The following is a 19,866-nucleotide window of genomic DNA, read 5'->3' as shown; positions in this document are numbered from 1 at the left end:
ACACAACATGATGCAAGGTTATTAACACTGGTGTTAAGACTAAAACTCCACTGGAAAGGACAAAATAAGCATCTAAAAAGAAGGGGGAAAAGTGAATTACTATGCCAGCTAAATCCAAGTGCCAACTGTCATCACTGTACCAACTGAGGGGGATTAAAAGTCACAAAAAACATCGGATATCAGAATGTATTCAGCAGGGCATATGACTGCAGACATCCAGAAGGCAGGTATGCAGTTCCAGGGAGCATCCCGCCCTCTTTAGACAGGGTCCTAACTAGAAGCACCTACCTCTTTTTCTGCCTCCACAACCTGATGTTCTATTCAGTCATGTGCATCTGCGGCACACACTCAGATCAGGCAAGGCCACACTGCTGTGCTTCAGACGCAAGATAGGTCTTTGCTGAAAACTAGCTTAACGAGTGGGAAACCACTGTGCAAGTCTCATCTGTGAATTACATTCACCAGGTTCGTTTAAAAACTTCCTATTTTATTCACAGAACTGCAAATGCATCTGAACAAGTCAGACATCTCTTTTCCCATTACAAGGACCTGGCTCTGGCAGGCAAATGCTTTCAAAAGGCTTTAAGCTGGTGCAGTGAGACCAGTCACTGGAGCAAAAGGAAAAGTCAAAGTTTGGTAGTAAAGTGCTCTTGAGAAGCAACCCAGCAGAACACTTGCTTAACAGAAATAGGTGGAGGATGAATGCAAATGGCAGATATTTTTCAATGCTATTTCTGCAATTATAGCCTTTCATTAATAAAGAATGTGAAATCTTTTTCTAATCAAAGAACTGAAGGAATCAACGATATACCCACTACTAATAGGATATTTAGAGTACATTTTCAAGAACAACACTTCAAATTAGTTCCTAAAAGGCCAAATTACCTAGGATTAATCATTCACATCAAACTAAAAGCACAACCTGTTCCTACAGCTGACCACATTAAACCCTTCAACATACCCAGCACTGCACTATGTGGGACTTGGAATATTTGAGGTAGCAAATGGAGTCTCACTCTTGAGGGACCAGGAGGCCATATATTTTTAAGAAGAAAGTGAAGATGTATTCTGGCCAAAGGGAAGAGTTAGCCTGTGCTGCACATGTTTTATCCACTATGTAACATTCCTGCCTTCAGAATATAAAGTCATCACTGAAGTATGAAAGAACACAAAACACTTCACTGTATGCCAGCCAAAGAGAAAGCAAGCATTGCTGCAGACCAAGATCTAGAGTTCAGAGTCCTGCATTTTCACCTACAATTGCTAGAGAAAGCAACACTTACAAGAGACACTGAAATGCATTACCTGCCTTTTTACATTGCACAGAGCACTTGGGATTACAGTGGGGAAACACCAACCCTAATTTAAGTCTTAATAAATTGCAACCTTTCTCTGGCTTGCCTTTGTGTACAATGACATTAATGATCCAAAGACCATGTGCACTTCCCATATTCAGCAGGTGCATTTGGAAGACAAAAGCCCATAGGCAATGATTCAGAGCTCTTAAAAAAAACAACGATCCAGATTTAGTCTAAGAATCAATAGCCTACTTTCTAGAGGCGCTGCACCACACCGAGTCCCAAGGGGATCAAAAAAGTGGAAACACTCAGCATCTTGGGAAGTAGTATTACTTAAGTGCCTGTACCACAGCACCAGTAATAGTTGTTTGAAGATTTGCCTACTATGCAGAACACTGACTGTACAGAACAGTGGCTTTCTCCAGACATGAACTAGTACCCTAGAGGTACTACCTATGCATATGATTTCCAGCACAAATGATCACAGACTTAAGATAGAATTAGCCACCAACAGCCACTGGGCAACAGTCAAGCATCACGGTACCTCTTCCCTATGATAGCAAAGAGTATCAGGCTCCACAGTACCTTCACTGAGGGTGGTTCAGGACAAAAACTGTTGCTGGTAAGCTGGTCAAGGGACAGCATTAAGTGTGTGAAGCACCAATTCTCACATTACAGAAAATGCTCCCATAAATGAAAGAAACAGACCCTGACATACATCTAGACAGCATTGCTCAAACGCCAGTAACCTTATAAGTAAAATTTTCCTAATACTTGTCTACATGCATTCCATTTAGATAAATTGATTGATAAAAAAGAAATGAGTGTTCAGAGCCTAGCTAAACAAGGACTGCAACTTATTAGTCATGGATTAGTATGGATTAAGTAGCAGATCACACCACAGTGCATTCTTGTGCTTCAAAATAAAAGTCATGGGGAGAAATATGTTAGACCATTCGCCCTGCAAGCCCTCACACAAAACCATGGTGTAAGGTTGAAGCACACAGAGTACATCCACACATCAGAAAAGGAAAATAGAGCACTCAAATCTGCAGTGAATTTAATGGTAAACTCTTGCATATTTGAGGCAAATATACCCTGAATACACAAAGTCACATTCATGGCTTTAAAATTATGCTATGACTGAATGCTTACTTTGTAGACTCCCAATACGATAGCAGAGCTCCATTCCCAGAGAAAAATGCAAGAACAGACAATATTAACAGTAGTGCAAACACTGCATTTATTTTCAAATGAAGTATTAGTAATAGACTTGAAAAAAAAGAGTGGAAGTAGAATGTACATGTTTAGAAATTCAGTACTCTCTGGATAGTTTAGCTGGACATGACAGCTCTAGTATTGCTCATGCTCTTAGTTTAAGTAATATTAGTGTAAAAAAGTGAAACCTACACACACTACAGATATTTTACTCTGTCACATGAAAACTTCTTCCTATTTACTAGCAGCTTGTCTTACTGCAGCCTTAAGATGCAGCAAGCAAACTGTTTGAAGGACTATTTGAAAAGTTCCTTACCACTGCCTCGTTCTTTGGAACAGACGGATTTAACGTTGTGAGAAGGCTGCCTTGGATCCAGGAAGGAGACATGTGCCTGCGATCCTACTGCGTACACCGACCACTCCTGACCATAAGCCAAACACACATTCTCCCTGCAGTACGGCAACTTTGTGGAAAGTAACTGGAAATAAAAATACTCAACTAAGAAAAAGAGCAAGTTAACATAATAATTCTGTAAGCTATATTCAAGAAAGTTGCTGTGAAAAAAACAAACTGCATTTAAAAAATAGGTTCATCACAAAAATAGAGGTTTAAGAGGACAGCAACAACCTTACCTATAGAAACTGGAACACTGTTTCAAGGAATTACAGCTTAGAAAGACTTATACAGTTGTATAGAGACATCTGCTCCCAGCTGAAATAGTTTACTTCATACAATAGCATAGGTATGGCTGGTTTTACATTTGCAATTACTTAAACCAGTGCAATTTCCTTTATGAACACAGCTAATCAAGTGTTCATCATACTCTACAAAACAGTGATCTCCAGCTCACCCACAATTAGAAAAAGCTAAGAGCATCTCTTATCCTCCAAAAAAGGGAATGAAGAGCTCTTCTTCTCAAATTTAGTTTTTAGGACACTTTAACATTAAGCTTTTAAGTATTTTACAGACTTTGCTGTACATTCTTCAAGCATTTGAAGGAGAAGAAAAGTAGAGAACAGCCCTAGTTGCTAGACCACTGTGGAAATTTCACATCAAATAGAAAAATACCTTTGATAGTGTGTGTTCTGCTTTCCAAAGATGAAAATATCCATCTAACGACACAGCTCCCAGCTCCTAAAAAAAAAAAAAAGAATTGCTTCTATATGATACATGTCCTTACAGGCTCAGACTATGAGGCAGGCTGAATTCATCCATGATCCTGTACATGCTTATCAAAACAAGTTTTCATTTTATATTGATTTTGATTGATAGAATGCAACATAGCACAAAGGTGCTGGGTAAAATAAGAGTCAATAAAATAACCAAATAACTTTAAAAATATAAATCTTATTAGAACAAACAATCAAATAATGAATTGTTTCATTGTACAAGCTAGAGCTGGCAATTCTCTTCAGCACCTTTCATGCTGGTTCTCCTCTGAAGTAATCATTTACTTCCAATTACTACTCTATTGAAAGAGTTAGATGAGGTCTGCAAAAGGGAGATGAATTAATAGCTATAGCATAAAATAAAGCCCACAAGCACTGCACTCCCAGAAAGCACAGTCTCATCTCCAAACCTTCCCTGTTCACTGAAGGGCAGAAACAAAAGTAGCAGAGGAAGAAGTGTTCCTCCCACTTCCCTCAGTGGGATTCATCCCCAGTAATAACAAAACATCAGCATGGAGGAGGTTCGCATTCATGTCAAATGCCAACAAAACACAACACACAAACACAAAAGCAGGTATCAGTATCTGTCTTGTGGCAGTCATATCACTCGCTGAGCAATGATTCAGCCATCAAAACAGAAACAGCCTGAATGTTAGTTAGTACTCATGAAAGGGGGCAAGCACCAAGAGCAGGAGCCAAGATGCAAGAAACATTTTACTAGCATCTTGCAAACCTCCCCCCCCCACACCCCAGCCCATATACACACACTTAAGGTGTGAGACTAAAAACCAACTAACAGGAAAACTTCCTTTCGATTTTTCCCTCCACCCTCTCAGGTCTTCTCTGTTCACTTGGGGCAGAAACAGAAGATGGCCATCTGATACAAGAACCAGGTTGCATCTCCAGTATATTTGACTTAAATCACTTTAAAACAAAATACATATAGATACTTCTAGGACTTGTCTCAACTGCCTTGTTTATCTTACTGACCTTGTTCTTATTGTTGAAAGCCAATGCTCGAACTTTGCAGTTGTCGGGATTGGTGTTCTCCTTGGGAATATCCTTCAGAGCCCTGTGCGTTATGTGGGCATAGACAGGAACTTGAGAGAGATTGTGCCTGGCATCACTTTTAGACAGCACATCCTCTGTGACTTCCCAGAGACCCATCGAACCATCCCGGGAACCTGAATAAATAGTGTACAAAAACATTTCACAATTTCTATCGTTTTTCTGAAAAAAGGAATTGAGATAAACAGATCTGAAAGAAGAATAGCATTGCTATTGGTTTAATCTAACTGAACATACCATTAATGTTTAAATATTAGTAAGAGCTAACAAAAATGACAAACTATGAAGTTCAGAACATTGAACTCATTAAGATTCATCAATGGCTACATGATATTTAAGCAGCTGAAATCACCTCATCCATTTTCATACTGGCTAGAAGTCATCAAGAGAGGCAATCCTGCACAACAATCATCATCACAAACTCACACACAGAATAAACTCACAGGGTGACTAGAACAGCACCTTCATGTGCATTTAGCCTGGCATACCAAGACTGAGATTGACTCAGTCTGTTAAATCAGCACAAAAACTTTAAGAAAAGTCTTCATTAGATTTATGTCTTGAATCATTTGATTTGTATGTACATGTGTATGCATATGTGTGTGTAGTGCTGTATACTGAACAGAAATAGCTATTTTTAAGCCACAATTTATACAGATTTGGATCAAGTCTAATTTAAAAGATTTCCTTAAATCCATGCAACATCTTGTTTAAAAAAAGAAAAAAGAACGAAACACAGGAACTGAGGCTGAGCAAGCAAGAACTCTTTATTTTTCTACTGATTATAATCCAAAACATGAATCAAGAGGAGTAACACTGGACAAAAAGTTGACCAAGATTTTTGGTTGATAGATTAGCAGAGGTTTAATCCAAGACCTAGTATCAATCTCCCTTGGCATCTAGACAACTCACTTCCACTTAAGTCTGGTTTGCCAGATCTGACAAACACCTCAATTTCTTCCACATACAATGTGAAAAAAAAATATATCCCTTCCTTCCTTCCAAGGAAGGCATAAGAAATTTCCCATCTTGAAGATACTGAAAAAAACTAAATAACCACTAAGCATCAGACCACTAAATTTACACATTTTGGTATGTCATCTTCAGAGAAATAAGCTGAAGAGACAGATAAACATTAAGGAGTCAAAAATACGGTGTTGCAATACTGGTGGTCGATCACTGCAGAAATGGCTTCACCTCCTCCCAGGCAGGTCCAGTCCTTTGCCAATATCATCGCCTACTACAGACAGATACAAAAGAGCTTCCTAATAGCACTGCATAGCAACAAGTAGCACAGGACACTACTACATCCTGTCACTCAATTTACATGCTCACGGCTTTCAGTGGTACATAATCTTGTTTGTCATGGAGGCTGAATACTCAGCAGTAGAATTTCTAAAACTCTTGACATGCTTGAGGAGGAAGTTATCCCTTTTAATAACTCTAATAGGGGAAAAGTCAACACATGTTGTTCAACTGGTCAGCCCTGAAGCCAAAGGGAATACCATTTGTTACCCTAGGCTCATGTCATCCTAGGAATTAGTCATCCCATCTGATGCTTTTGCCATGAAAATTTTTTGCCCAGTCAGTAAAGCAACAAACATTCTTCCTCTGTCAAGGCTGCTTTAGGTCAAAAAAAGCAATTTTATGCTTATGGACTAGTTAAATTCACTGCTGCACATTTTAGAAGCAGATCCTTACCTTTTTCTTGTTGAAATTAACACATGCAAGCAAGAGGAATAATCAAGCCCTTGCTCCTCTTTGTACTCTCTCAAAGGTTTTGACATCTCCAAATACCCACATGAGAAAATGTACTGCCAGATCTCTAACATCCAGCTAAATTACATGGTTTAACATGATCTACCATGGAATCAAATGCCCATTTCTCTCCTCCTGTGGTATTTAACCTGTCTCAAGTAAGTGAGAAGAATTTACCTTTAGTTCCTCAATATAAATAAAAGCATTTGATAATTCCTAGCAGATGTCTTGAGTTCAAGTATTTGCCATTCCAAACTTTCAGATACAGATGTAATTGTAACCCGTGGCATTAGAACAATGTCAGAAGTTGGTTGCAATTGCTTCTCCTGATTAGGACTATCAGCAAAGTTCTGAAGAACTCACTTTAGCAATCAGACTTTCTAACCATGTTTTAGAAGATTTTTCCTAGTATCTCCCAAGTCTGAACATTAGCAAGTACACTCTGTCTGAAATTTCATACAACATAGAGGAGATGGCATTATTCTACTCACACTTCCACTCTTGAGCATACAGAAAACATTCAGAGCAACATAGTTCAGTTTCACATACTGGACTTCTCTATTCCATTGGGTCCTTATCTTTCCCCTAGGACACCTGTAATCTTCTCTACTCTTCTGGCCTTCTTGCTGACCTTTTTTTTCTTTTCTTTTTTTCTTTTTCTTTTTTTTTTTTTAAAAAAAAACAATGATCAACATTTATATTAAATTGAAAAACCAAATCCCAAGATTAGCCACTTTTGGGGAAAGTTGTATCAAATTAACAATTTAAAGTGTTTCAGTTCTATATGAGATAGTTTGTCATCTGCAGTCTAACACCTCCCTGCATGGATTACTATATGCTGTCACAGAAAGACAGTATATTAAAGTTATTAATACATTAGCATATTGGTATTGTTACCTTTAACTGAGTAAATACTTTAAGTATATAGCTACTAAAAAGTCAGTAACTAACCTTTTAGATTACAGGTTTCTGTACTAACTGCTGTAGTAAATACATAGACTAATGACTGGAGAACACAAAACAACTTTTCATTAATCATAGGCTTTCAAAGCATTTTTCAGGAAATTGATAGTGCTATGCTGAATTTCAAAGTTAACTGTTAACCAATATCGCTCTAGAAATTCTTCCTCTTGTGCAGAATCCTCAACTAATTCATTAAATTTAGTGACCCTCTCATAGCATCATTTGTTAAACAACAGTAATTTTCATGATAGAAAAAAAAATCAGAACCAGGGCCCTACAAATAAAAAAAACAAAGCACTGTCCTAAGATTGAGAATGGTTTAAATAGCCATGGTGGTTCCCAGTGGCTTTAAATGTAGCTGTACCAAAACAGACAGACTCCAAACAATCTCTTAAAAACAGAACAGTCACCAACACACACACAAAAAAAAAAAAAAAAAAACACTATGTAAGGGTTAAGCAACAGGGTCCCAGGGCTTGTTACTTTTTTTTTTTTTTTTTTTTTTTGCAATAGGAACAGCTGTTTACAGTTTGAGGCATGACTCAAGAAAAGAATCTATGTTAGCTGGGCTTAAATGTGAAACATTGTGAAACACATTAAGAAAATATCTTAGTGATGACATCATATGGCTCAGACACCTGGGTTCAGGTTCATCCCATTTAAGTTACTTAAGTCATCTGACCATAAGCTTCCTTCAGACAACAGAAAGGGATGCCACTCCAGAAGGGAAGTCAGACTGAATCTCCCTCTAGAGGTACTTCCTTCTTCCCACTGATTAAAAGGAGCAAATATAATTAGGATCCCCTGTACAGTCATTCAGTTGAAGTGGTTAACTGCAATGACTCTGAACTGCTGGATGCTATACTGCCCTATATTCCACCCCACAAACTAGAATCCATTTAAGCCCAACGTGCACTTCAAATCCAATCATGCTTTGGTCCTGGTCATGTCATCCTCTAGAGATCAGGAAATATGGATGGTATATTGCAGCATACTGAGCTTTGGAGTTGTTTTTCCCCCCCACACCAGCTCTACAATCACAGAAAATTGCAAACAAAAGGATTGGGAACAAGGATACTGCCACATTAATACCACTGTTACTCAAACAAGCCTCCTCCTCATGCTTTCATAAATGCACCTCCCTAAGAGCTATCAGGTGCTGTGCTTCACTATCAAATATTTACAAAAGAAAAGTTTGACTTTACCAGAAACAGCCATAGTATCACTGATCCATGCAATTGAAAATATCCAGTCCTTGTGGCCATCCTAAAAGAAAGAAAGTCAGTCAGATTCCCTGTGCTGTTATACTCTAAAGCAGCCTCAAAGACAACAGGCATTCTTTGAATGAACAGTTTGATTTTCAGCTCTGATCAGGCATATGTAAAAACATCTACAGCTAAGACTTCAATGTTAGGCTGGAGTAGCTTCAATATCTAAAAATAATTTTAACTTTGACTAAACCAAGTGTATAATGCTAAAGAGTCATTAGGTGATGGAAGCAGGCTTCTGACCAAAAATGAATTGATCTCAATTAAGGAGTTAGATTTTTCCACACTGAAAGCAGCATTCTTCACTTCAGCAAAGCAGTTGTATACTTTTGTTACCTAAAATGTACATATCTACAATAAAGTAGTAACCAAAATACTATTTATTAGATTACTAAGATATGAGGGTTTTTTTTCAAGACTTATTTTTCAAAAAAAAAATCCTTCAGCTAATCAGAAGCCTGCGGGGGTTGGTTGGGTGGAAATGAGGCTCTAGTTCTGCCTGAAAAGCTGCAAAGTCACAGTAGCATGCAAATGAATACAAACTTTGAGAGTCAAGCTTTTCAGCAGCTGGTTATCTGCTTCCATAGAAATTCTGACCTCTGCTGTTGTAGTTAATGTCTAGGTGAAGTACTAACTCCAAAGGAAGGAGAAAGAGGAGAGAAGGGCTTACAGGACACCAGTTTACTCATTTCAGCTCTTTTTCTCTTTAAGGTTGGCTATTTTAAAAAAGCCTCATGACATCTCAAAAATACTCTGGGACTGCTTATATCAAACAGGCAGAAGCCACAGGGTTAGAACTAATCCTGAGAGGCAATTTCTGTCTTCAGAATAATACACGCTTAGGCTGCGTCAGAGAAGGGGAACACTTGAACTTCTATCTTTTCATTTCTGAAAAGAGCTTTTTCACTGAAACTGGTTTTGTCTCAGTTTCAGAGGTCACTATCACAATTAGACTTCACTAACATTTACAAGTTTCAGTCTTCGATACTTAAAAGAAGTCTGAAGTGGACTTAAATGGATAAAAAAAAAAAACAGACCCAGAACTGAGAGAGTCTTCTCACACATTTGGCTACTTGCTCACTCATTTAAAAACACCTTTCAAAAAACAACTTCATCAGGAATACTGGTTCAGGCTTTCAGAAATCCACTCTTGACTATCAGATTCCCAAATCCCAACCTTGCTCTAACCTTAGGCCCTTCAAAGCAATAATTCTTACAAGTCACAAAATAAACTTCCCCAAATACTTCCACTTACATCTCCCACACAGACAGGATCAAGTGTAGGCAGACGATAAATTGCAAGACTGTTGGGGTTGTCTCCACCTGTAGCCAGAAGGGTCCTTGAGGGGTTGAGCTCAATGGCATGAATACCACAGCCCTGCTGGTTCACCATGCCAGGTTCACGATCTTTCAGAATAGGAATCTTTGTAATTTGACCAGTCTGGACATCTACCACAAACAACTGGAAAAAAAGAAAGAGATGCAAGTCATCATTGAACAGAGACTAGAAAAACAAGATAGTCAGAGATATTGCCCAGTCTGAACAAGTATTCTTTCCAATTTTGAATCCAATCGATGCAAAAGAAAAACAGAGGAAGAGATGAATTACGTCTTAAAACAAGTAAATTAACTTAATTTCAGTGTATTTTGTTTGAATGATTCCATTTGTTTTCACAGTAATGGAAGAGGCAGGATAGAAGCAGGATAGAAGCTATGTAATACAGTAATTGTCAGGGAGGTTTCCCATCTCTCAAAAATCTTGAATCTAAACCTATTTTCTTGTTCAATAATGGGACAAACCAAAACAGTCTTCAAGCTTCCCTGAACACCGAGAAAGATGGACACCCATCTCAAAATAGCCAGTAAGCCCCAAAATCAAGGCACTTAACACATTTCCCGTATCCCAGATAAGTTACTTGCCATGAAGCTTTTGCTTTGACAAACCCATGCCTTACAAATTAATACAACTGGCACTTATTTTTGGGGTGATATATAGAGAACAGTAACTACAGATAGCACAGAGTGAACATCTCTTCCCTAAGAAGGTATCTAGCTGCATACATCCTCCTGTAAAAGACTACAGAGGAGAACAGAAATCCATTCACCATGATTAGTGTCCTGTACCTAGAATTATGCACCATCTTCAACCAACAGTTGATCTCCCTCTGTCATTAACAGCCTTGCACAGACAAGCAGGTTACAGTGACTGAAGTTTCTTGCTTAATTTTATTTTGCACACAGGTGTGGGGATCAGGCAAGAGCTGCAGCCCAGCAGGAGGGTAGCAGAGAGGCATTCCTTACTCAAGTCTAACAGCACAGCTCATTTCTGAGATGAAAATGATGTACATAGCAGCCCCTTGCCCTAACCACGTCCCTGAGAATTAACACCCACATTGCACAAACAGGACCATTAACTCTCTCCTTTATCCTTCTCCTATGAACATATACAGTCTTTTCTTCCTTGTATTTCCTTCTAGCAGAAACTCTAAATTCCTCCCCCCCATCCTCCAATTACTGTGGGAAAAAAAAGAACAAAATACAAAACCAAAAATCATAACTACAATTAAAGTACCTAAAGCTAAGGCTTGCAAGTGTCATCTGCAGGTCCTGAAGGTGGCATGGAAAGTGCTAATTGGGGAAACACATCCACACCTCAGGATGTCCACACACTCAGGAAAACCATGCTTCAGCTGTCAGCAATTCACACTTTGAAGAGCATCTCAACAGATACAAGGAATGAAATTTAAAAACCCTGCATATTCTTCAGTCAAGTATCACATGTGCCACAGCCATACATGCCACAGGCCAGGTGTTCGGTCTTAGGTTAAAAACTAGACCAACTTTCTCCAATGCAAAACACCTTTGATAAAGCTAAACTCTGAAAAGTTAAAGATCTTAAAAGCTTAAAACTGTTGAAGTATCACAGACTCTCACTTCTGCTCTGAATCTTCAACCTCAACATCATTTCACTACAATAGGTTTCTACACTAACATTCTCAGAAGAAACAACAGGACACATTTAACTTCTTGCAGTGCTTTCTTCTGCCCTTAAATAGCTTTTATTATTTTCTTATTTTCTCCTCCAACTGCATGGTTTTACCTTAACCAAAACAGCAACCGCTCTTGAACAAGAAACTTTACCTACTTCAGGGACTAGCTCTGTAGTTTCAGCTGCAAAGTTTTAAACAGCAGCTTCTCCACATGCTCAGTAATGAACTTAACATATCATATGTAGTTTAAGAAAAAACACCACTTAAAATAAGCAAGCACTGCCTGAGAATGTTCTGATTACTGCATCACCTGGAGCAGGAGAGGAAGACCATAGGTCACCCTTGAAAGCTGAACTCCTCATTGCCAAGAGAATTTCCCTGCAAATCCAGTACACAGAAGTCCAACAATTGTTTTAACATCTCTCCCTTTTGCACTTAAAATGGTCTAACAAGATAGGTTCCCTGCTTAGAACACAGAAAAGTGAACATCTTTTTAAGGGTATCGAGGACTCCACAATATAAGTATGAAATACCTGACTATTTTAAACAAGCTTTTAAACAAGTTTAACCATTTATTCAGAACTAAAGCATACAGTGGCATAAAGCCGAAGAAAAACAGAAACTAACCTTCCTCTAGCAAACCGGTAGCATCACTAACATCACAACATTGAAATAAGTACATCTGCAAATAACTAGAGCAGCCTGATCTCTGTAAGATTCTTGAGAAAGTCTCCAATAGCTGTATTATAAAACTATTTTTTTCTCAGGTGGCAATAAAAGCTCCTTTTTCAATAAGCCACTGTATAAGAAGCAAAAAGTAGTCACTGAAACTTTTACTGGATGCAGGAAACCCCCTATTAACCTCCAAGCAGTCAGCTGTGCATATTTGTGCCTTCATTTTATAGCTTTACACATAATTTGGTTCTTCCTGCTAGCAAGAGATTTGCATGTCAGCAGTCAGCATGAGGTATGATTTGGTATCCAGGATTTACCAAGGAATTCTTTGGCCACCTACCAGGGGTCCAAGGAACCACACCTCATTTGTGAAAAACAGAGCAGACTTCAGCTATCTTGTTCTCTGCCAGACAACCTTGCTCTAAACAGGAAACAGGCTGAACGACCTGACAAATTCATCTTCAGCCCTTCCCTCTCATTTTTTTCAGGAATGTAGAGGTACAGACTGCAACAGCTCTATCACTCAAGGATCAGGGCAGACAGGCACAGCTGGGTACTACATTTGTCATAGCCAAGTATTTTTATGATCTGGCCGCACTTTTCACACCCAGTAAGATTACTATGTGCTTATTTTTATTTTGTATTGCAGCAATGGTAATGTCTTTCAGCAAATAGATCCCATATAATTACTGAGAAGTTGTCCCTTCATCAAAAACTCAGGTTAATCAGAAAATCACCTCCACTTCATAACTGAGGAAATTAAGCCATTTGCCAAAAGTGGGTAATCAAATCTCTTATCCTTCTCTTCCATCGAGAGGATTCCATTTCTGACCTGCATTTCAGGGACAACAGCTGAGGGAAAAAAAAGCAAAGATACTAATTCATTAAATATAACTATCTGACTTTCACAAGCCTTATTTTTGATTCAAAGCATTAGACTACGCAAAGCAGCAGATGATATTTCTGCATGTGCTTTCATAATGTTACATCTAAGCAATCCATTTCTTTGGGAAATGTTCTGGACATACTGCTACTCATTTCAGTGAGGAAAAAAAAGTTTGAAAAGCCTGATGTTCACATAAACAGCAAGATAAAAGAAAAAAAATGAGTCTTACATGCTGGTGTTTCATAGGCCTATCTGGTGTCCTCTGCTGCTGCCCCCTCACCCCCCCAGAACTGCAGGCTGCCCTATCTTTAGTTGATAGGGCAAATCAGAGGGTGCCACCCTGAGCTATGGTATGTTTTTAATTATATGAACAGGATGGACTTGGATTCACAAGGCATAAAAAAATGCATAGGACAAACTGCTTACTCTTCACACAAGAAAAAATGCTAATAAAACTTTCTGCACTATAGCTCTTCATGAAACCACTCTCAGAAATCAGAAACATTCTTGTATTCACATTTGAAAGAAACACAAAATAAACATATTGCCTTGCTAAAAACAGTCACCAAGAGACAATAAACTGGGATGCAGTTTTACAACTGGCTTAAGCCAGTCTTTGGGAACCCACATGCTTCTCCCCACCCAGTCTCACCACCTTTGTGGCAACAACTAGTGCTCAGGTACCTCCGGGGTCAGCCAGATCACATCTCTGCCTTAGGTGAAAGCGAACCCTACCAGAAAACTTGTCTGAATACAAAGCAGCAAGCCGATCCAGCTGACTACCCAGCCCTGTGAGCATCAGTGCCAGCAAAGATGAGCAGGTGGGAACATCCTGTTCTGCAACAGCACAGCTCTCTAGACCAGCTGAAGCTGATCACAAAAAATTCACTGTCAGCTAAGCTTGCTCTCCTTCAAACTCTTCTTTGCTAACAACACAACAAAAACACAAAGCTTACAGTGTCATTACACTAATATCATTGCCTGTTACTCTGAGTAACATTGTAAAGAAAACAGTGAGAAACTGGGAAAGTCAAACAAACATAGAACATGGTGTTTACAATCTGAATAAAAATGCTTGGCATAAGGTTCTTTAGTTGTATGGCAATAGAAATTTAACATATGTCAAGCCCCAAAGAAACACTGACTCTTTATCAAGACTAATCTCTGAAACTGGTATGACTCCTTTCCAGCAGAGATCAGAACAGGCACTAATTTTAGCACAAATCCACTTACAGGTTGTTGAGTACAGGTGGCTCAAGTGGTAATGGCCTTATCCCCTTTCTGAAAGGGTCCAAAGAAAAGGGAAACAAAGAATGTAAAGTAGCATATAAGAAGCGAGCAACAGTAAAAGCAGTGAGCTGGCTGACTCTGAATTCACATTCGCAGAGACAAGACAGCACATTCCACCTGGCTATCAAACTCTCAAGCGCTGCAAGCTGACGAGCACACACTTTGATGTCACTGAGTTGTTCACAGCCAAAACCATATTTGTCAGTTTTGATTCGTCTTGCCCTCCATGTTTAATTTCAGGAGGCTGGCAGACAGTTAACACATGTTGACAGATGGCAAAGGATAGAGAAGTGAGAGACTTAGTCTGCTAAAGGGCATCACTGCCACCCACGCTATACCTGGCAAAGAAGCTAACAGACTCTGAAGACCAAGATGGGTATCACATGCAGCCGACAGAAAACCAAATACTCTTAAGAGACAAGAAATGACACCTGACTATTTACTGAAAAGCCACTGAAAGAAAGGTGAGCAGAGGTGTCAATTACAGGTGTCAGAGGTTTATTTACACTGAGTTTTGGTCAGTGTTCAGTGGACTTGGAGTGGAGTTACAAACTGCAGGAACATGACTTCATTCTCTCGTTGGCATCAGGAAACAAACAGCCTTCCTCTAGATTCTTCTTATCGCATGGGCAAAAACATAAGACACATTAGCTTGCAAAGCAAATAAATCACTTTCCCTCTGCAGACTACATATGCATAAATGCAAGAATACATCATATTCTCACTACCACAAACCCCAGGACTTGCAAGACTAGACTGCAGTGGCATGACACACAAAACAGACATGGGATCTCAAAAAAGTTACAGATCTCTACACAGAAACAAGAACTGGTGATTTACAACAAGGCATCCAAGGCAACATATGAATCTATCAAGGACAGAAAAGGTATCTATTATCTAGTATCCAGAAAGCAAGTCATACATGCTGAGGGAGAGCCGCTTAGGAATCAGTAGGAAAAACTAGTGTTTTTCCATCCTTCAACATCAAAATAAACAAAATTAACAAAAAATGTCTGAATACAGAGAACCTGAGGAAGGCAGAGAAGCTACAAGATGATTTGAACTTTTTAGAAGAAACAGCTTTATCCACCACTGTTCCTTGCAACAGAAAAAAAACCTCAAAATTAAGTTCAACAACCCAATTTCTTTTTGCGCCATAAGCTTGTCTCTCACAGTCTCAAAGTCTCTCTGCAAAGTTTGAACAGAAGACACTAATTATAGGCAGTACCGTCTCCCAAGACTTCACGGTATCAGCCTTTGGTATTTTGATACTGTGGTGACACACACCCTAGACATCTGCACCTTTTACAGGTTTGCCTGTTCATTAATTTGGTTTTTCAACAACATTAAGAAGCCCATTATATATAATAACAAGATTCTTGCAACCATTAGTCTGCCTCAAGAAATCTCAGGTGATTGCATCAGAATTTTTAGACAGACACTTGGATAGGTTCCATAATTACAAATTCACAAATAAAAATGTAGCTTTAAGAAATCTAAATTTGTTCTACAGCTGGCCAACTGAAGAGCAAGATTCACTAAAGAGTAATTATCCAATATACAAAACCAGATCCAGAGATATTTAAAGATTAAAAAGTCTGCCCAGATAATTAAACAAACAAGTTACAATACTCAATAAAAATGAGCAATTGACAGAAAGCTCTATATTCCTTTCAGTGTTTATAGTGACCAGTACTGTTAAGAGACTAAATGCAAAGCTACTCCTCTTACAACAGCAATATACTTTCCTTTTACTATTAAAAAGGAGCAAACACTCCTGGCACAACATAGCTAAAGGCAATTTATAAATTAAATGCTAAAAGCTCAGTGTCACATTCAAGCTTTGATTAAAATAACTGCTATAGTTTATATTCCTCTGATGCATTAGCTTTAATTATGTGCAAGTCCAATGTAGCAAACCCCATTAAAGTTTACCAAGTTGTTTTAGATTTACACTCAATGAAAATACCACAATTTCAGTGTATGAGAATCAAAGGAATTCATCTTTATTATGTTGCTTACATGGAAGATGAGAGAGAATCTTATTAATTAGAGTGTGGAGTTTAAAACTCTGCTTGTTAAAATGAAGACACAAAGCAGCCAAGCTAGAGCTATTGCAGTATTGTTAATTTGTATATAATCTTCCACAATGATGAAGCTGGCTTCTTGTGTAATCATTATGTTTTGCTTAATAAGAGGCAAGGTCCATGCGTAACTAAGTTTAGGTATTCAGCTGTGGAAACCTACACTTCACTGTAGTGTGTGCAGCAAAAACAACATGGTTGAATCCCCCCTTCAGTGCTGTGATTGTCTGGTCACAAACAATTTTCTGCAAGGTTGCGTTAACGCTACACTTGCCCATTTATCTTCGCTGCAGCGGCAATGGAACTAAAGAAGTTACAGAACACAGCAAAATTGTTGTAGCCCTATAAAACATGCAACGTACTTGCTAAAGTAAGCAAGATTGAGTGCTTCTGTTTCGGCAGGAGTATGTCTCCTGTAAGCAAGTTATTTTATGAACAATGCTGGCTGCTGCCCAGTTGAGGCAATGAACATGTGTGAATAAAGAAGGCAGTGAGCTTTAACTTAAGGCTTATTCCTGTTACAAGACTTTTGTTTATACAGCTAGGCCTTGCTTCCTATTAGAGCTACTTCATGAAAGCTTCCTGCTATATAACTGAACAATTACACTGTATTTGAAATGAGAAAAATACTGCTGCTCTTTATAAGTCACACCACTGAACACAGCTTCTATGCAAAAAAAGAAAAACTTTATATGCTTGCTTCTTTGCCTTAAACTCTGAAATTTATGAGCTGCTTCATCTATGCATTTCTTATAATACTTGAATCATTTCCGTAACTCTAATCAAGCTGCAAAAAAAACATTTTGGAACTTTGCACTAATTCAAACAGAACTACACACATGAAATTCCAGCCTCGTCCACTGAAATTACGCTACTAACTCAAGAGAGGATATTACCTATGAAGTATAATCTCTTCCATTTATTATTCACATAGGACATCATTTCAATATTCCTCAGTAATGTTTCAAGTCCAAAACACCACTACAAAAACCTGAGAAGGCTTCAGTTCTCATTAAATCAAAATATATAAACAATAGCAATTATTTGAAAGCCAAAAGGAGATTAAGAGGAAAAAATATCACAAAATAAGCAAGCAAAGAAAAATTAATCTCATTTTCAGGATTTTAAGTTCACAATATTTCAGCAAGGCTGAGGAGTATCTGAAGTTTAACAATAGTATTTAGTTTTGTAGCACAGCTTTCAAAGCCATTAGCACAGAAAAACTCATAGAGGTACAGTGTGCAAGACTGAGCACAATGCAAAAAAAAAAAACAGTCTTACTAGCAGTTTCTGTAAAGCACAAAATTTGTCATTTACCAAAGCTAACGACATTCATTAGCTCTCCCATTTGCAGGACAAGAAGAAAGATTCAAGTCCATTGTTACCCCTCGTCCCTCAAACAGAAAGTAAACTGCTCTTTGCAGATTAGAGAGATGTTGGATCTAGGTATAGGCCTTGCATTTGGATTCTCAGACCATCTGCATAGTGCCGTATTTTCACATGAGAATGGGTCATAGTTTATCATATTCATTCAAAATGAATTACATATCATTTTGATTCCACTCATAACTACTTCCTAATATCTTGATATTAGTCTACATACGTACAGTCTACATAGTTTCATTATGATAAGCATCAAGGGGGAAGTGGAAGAGGGAATAAATAACAGAGGAAAGAGAAACAGAGAGAGGTTGCACTTACTGTGTTGCATTTTGTCCCGCACACCACTTGTCGGTGGTTCAACCACTGGGAGGCAAACACTTTATTAAGGGTTCCAAGATGAAATTCTCTCTCCTTCAGAAGACTGGGAAGCTGCTGGGCTGCATATCCATGCAACAAACGGTGGTAGCTAGACTCATTCTGCATCCTGACCTCTCTACCTTTCAGGTAGTACACCAGAGACCTTTTCACTGGGGGGAGTCTTTTCCTTTTGTGAACTGAGTGATCCCACCCATACTGTGAAAAACAAACATGGAAATTAGACAGAGCAAAGAGAACAAATCTAAGAGACCACCCTTCCCAATTCGAAGACACATTTTTTTGAGCAAATGACTAAAGTCTTCCAAACTATCTGCAAAATATCATCCAAGAAAGTTAACTTAGGGATGTTGGTGCAGCCCTTAATAATATAATATTTTAAAATTTAGCATGAATATCTGCTCGGGGAGCAGCCAAGCGGTGACATTACAAGGGGTCCACACAGCTCTGCTCGCAGCGGTCCCACTGTTGAAATGCAAAATGCTTATGGGAGGAGGAGGAGAAGGAAGAAATTAGGAGAGCTTTAGGTAGCGGAGAGCAGTCCGAGCGACCCCCGCCGCCAGCGCAGCCCGCTGGGGGCAGCGCCGGGGGGGGGGGGGGGGGCGCGGGAGCCGCTCGGTACCGACCCCGGGGCCCAGCGGCCTCCTGCGGCCCGGTCTGGGCTGGCCCCGCAGCATCCCGCAGGGCTGCGGCCGGGCCGGGCGGAGGCTCAGCCCGCGGGGGAACTGGCAGTAACGGCCCGAACGACTGAACCCAACGAGAGCAGCAGCACCGGGGAGGAAGGAACCGAGCGGCGCCCTCGAGCCCGCCCGCCCCGGTGCCACCCGGACGGGGCGCGGGGGGGGGGGGGGGGGGGGGGGGAACTGCCTCCTGCCCCCCTCCCCCCATTTAGCAGGGTAGCAGGGCCCCTTCCCCAGGCCCCGGGACACCCCCGGTCAGGGTCACCCCTCCCCCCCCCGGCCTACCTGCTCCCCCTGGAGCCCCCCGGGCCCCGCGGCGGCCGCCGCCGCCGCTTTCCGCTTCCTGCTAACTGTTTTCCGGGCCATAGTAGTAGGAGAAGGAGGAAGAGGAGGAGGAGGAGAGGCCGAGAGCCCGGCCCGGGCCCCACATGGAGCAGGAGGGGGAGGCGGCCGCCAGGGGACGGGGCATATAAGTGCGGGGAGCCGGGCCCGGTCGCTCTCTCCGCCGCAGGCCCCGCCGACCGCGCTTCACGACATTTTCCCCCGGATTTTTACGACAGCCGCAGCGCAGCTTTACGGCTGCTCACCACCACCCCTCCCTTCGCGGGAGCCCTCGTTTCCTAGCAACCCGCGGAGGCCGGGCGCCGAGCTGGCCCGCCCCCTGTCGTTGCTAGGCAACGCCCCCGGGGAGGCGCCCCCTGGCGGCGGGCGGGCGCGCAGCCGCCGCAGAGCCGCGCGGGTTCCGGCCCGGGTCCCCGCT

General features: G+C 40.3%; 1 protein-coding gene across 2 annotated transcripts in view; it reads right to left on the bottom strand.

Moving 5' to 3' along the window:
- Nucleotides 1-19,665, bottom strand: part of DCAF12 (DDB1 and CUL4 associated factor 12) — a 32,224-nt gene extending 12,559 nt beyond the window's left edge. For both annotated transcript variants that reach the window (XR_009961277.1, XM_062600479.1), the window contains exons 1-7: nt 19,392-19,665; nt 18,370-18,624; nt 9,999-10,205; nt 8,681-8,741; nt 4,677-4,870; nt 3,586-3,651; nt 2,833-2,995 (exon numbers count right to left, since the gene is read on the bottom strand). Coding sequence is in view for 1 of the 2 variants with exons in the window: in XM_062600479.1 (XP_062456463.1) it covers nt 2,833-2,995; nt 3,586-3,651; nt 4,677-4,870; nt 8,681-8,741; nt 9,999-10,205; nt 18,370-18,624; nt 19,392-19,472 (1,027 nt within the window). In the remaining variant the exon portion in view is untranslated. The remainder of the gene's footprint in view (nt 1-2,832; nt 2,996-3,585; nt 3,652-4,676; nt 4,871-8,680; nt 8,742-9,998; nt 10,206-18,369; nt 18,625-19,391) is intronic.
- Between the last annotated feature and the right edge of the window lie 201 nt (nt 19,666-19,866).

Source organism: Rhea pennata, chromosome Z (genome assembly GCF_028389875.1).
Source record: "Rhea pennata isolate bPtePen1 chromosome Z, bPtePen1.pri, whole genome shotgun sequence".
Classification (NCBI taxonomy): Eukaryota; Metazoa; Chordata; class Aves; order Rheiformes; family Rheidae; genus Rhea; species Rhea pennata.
Note: the sequence above shows the minus strand (reverse complement) of the source record. Positions and strands in the feature narration are given on the sequence as shown.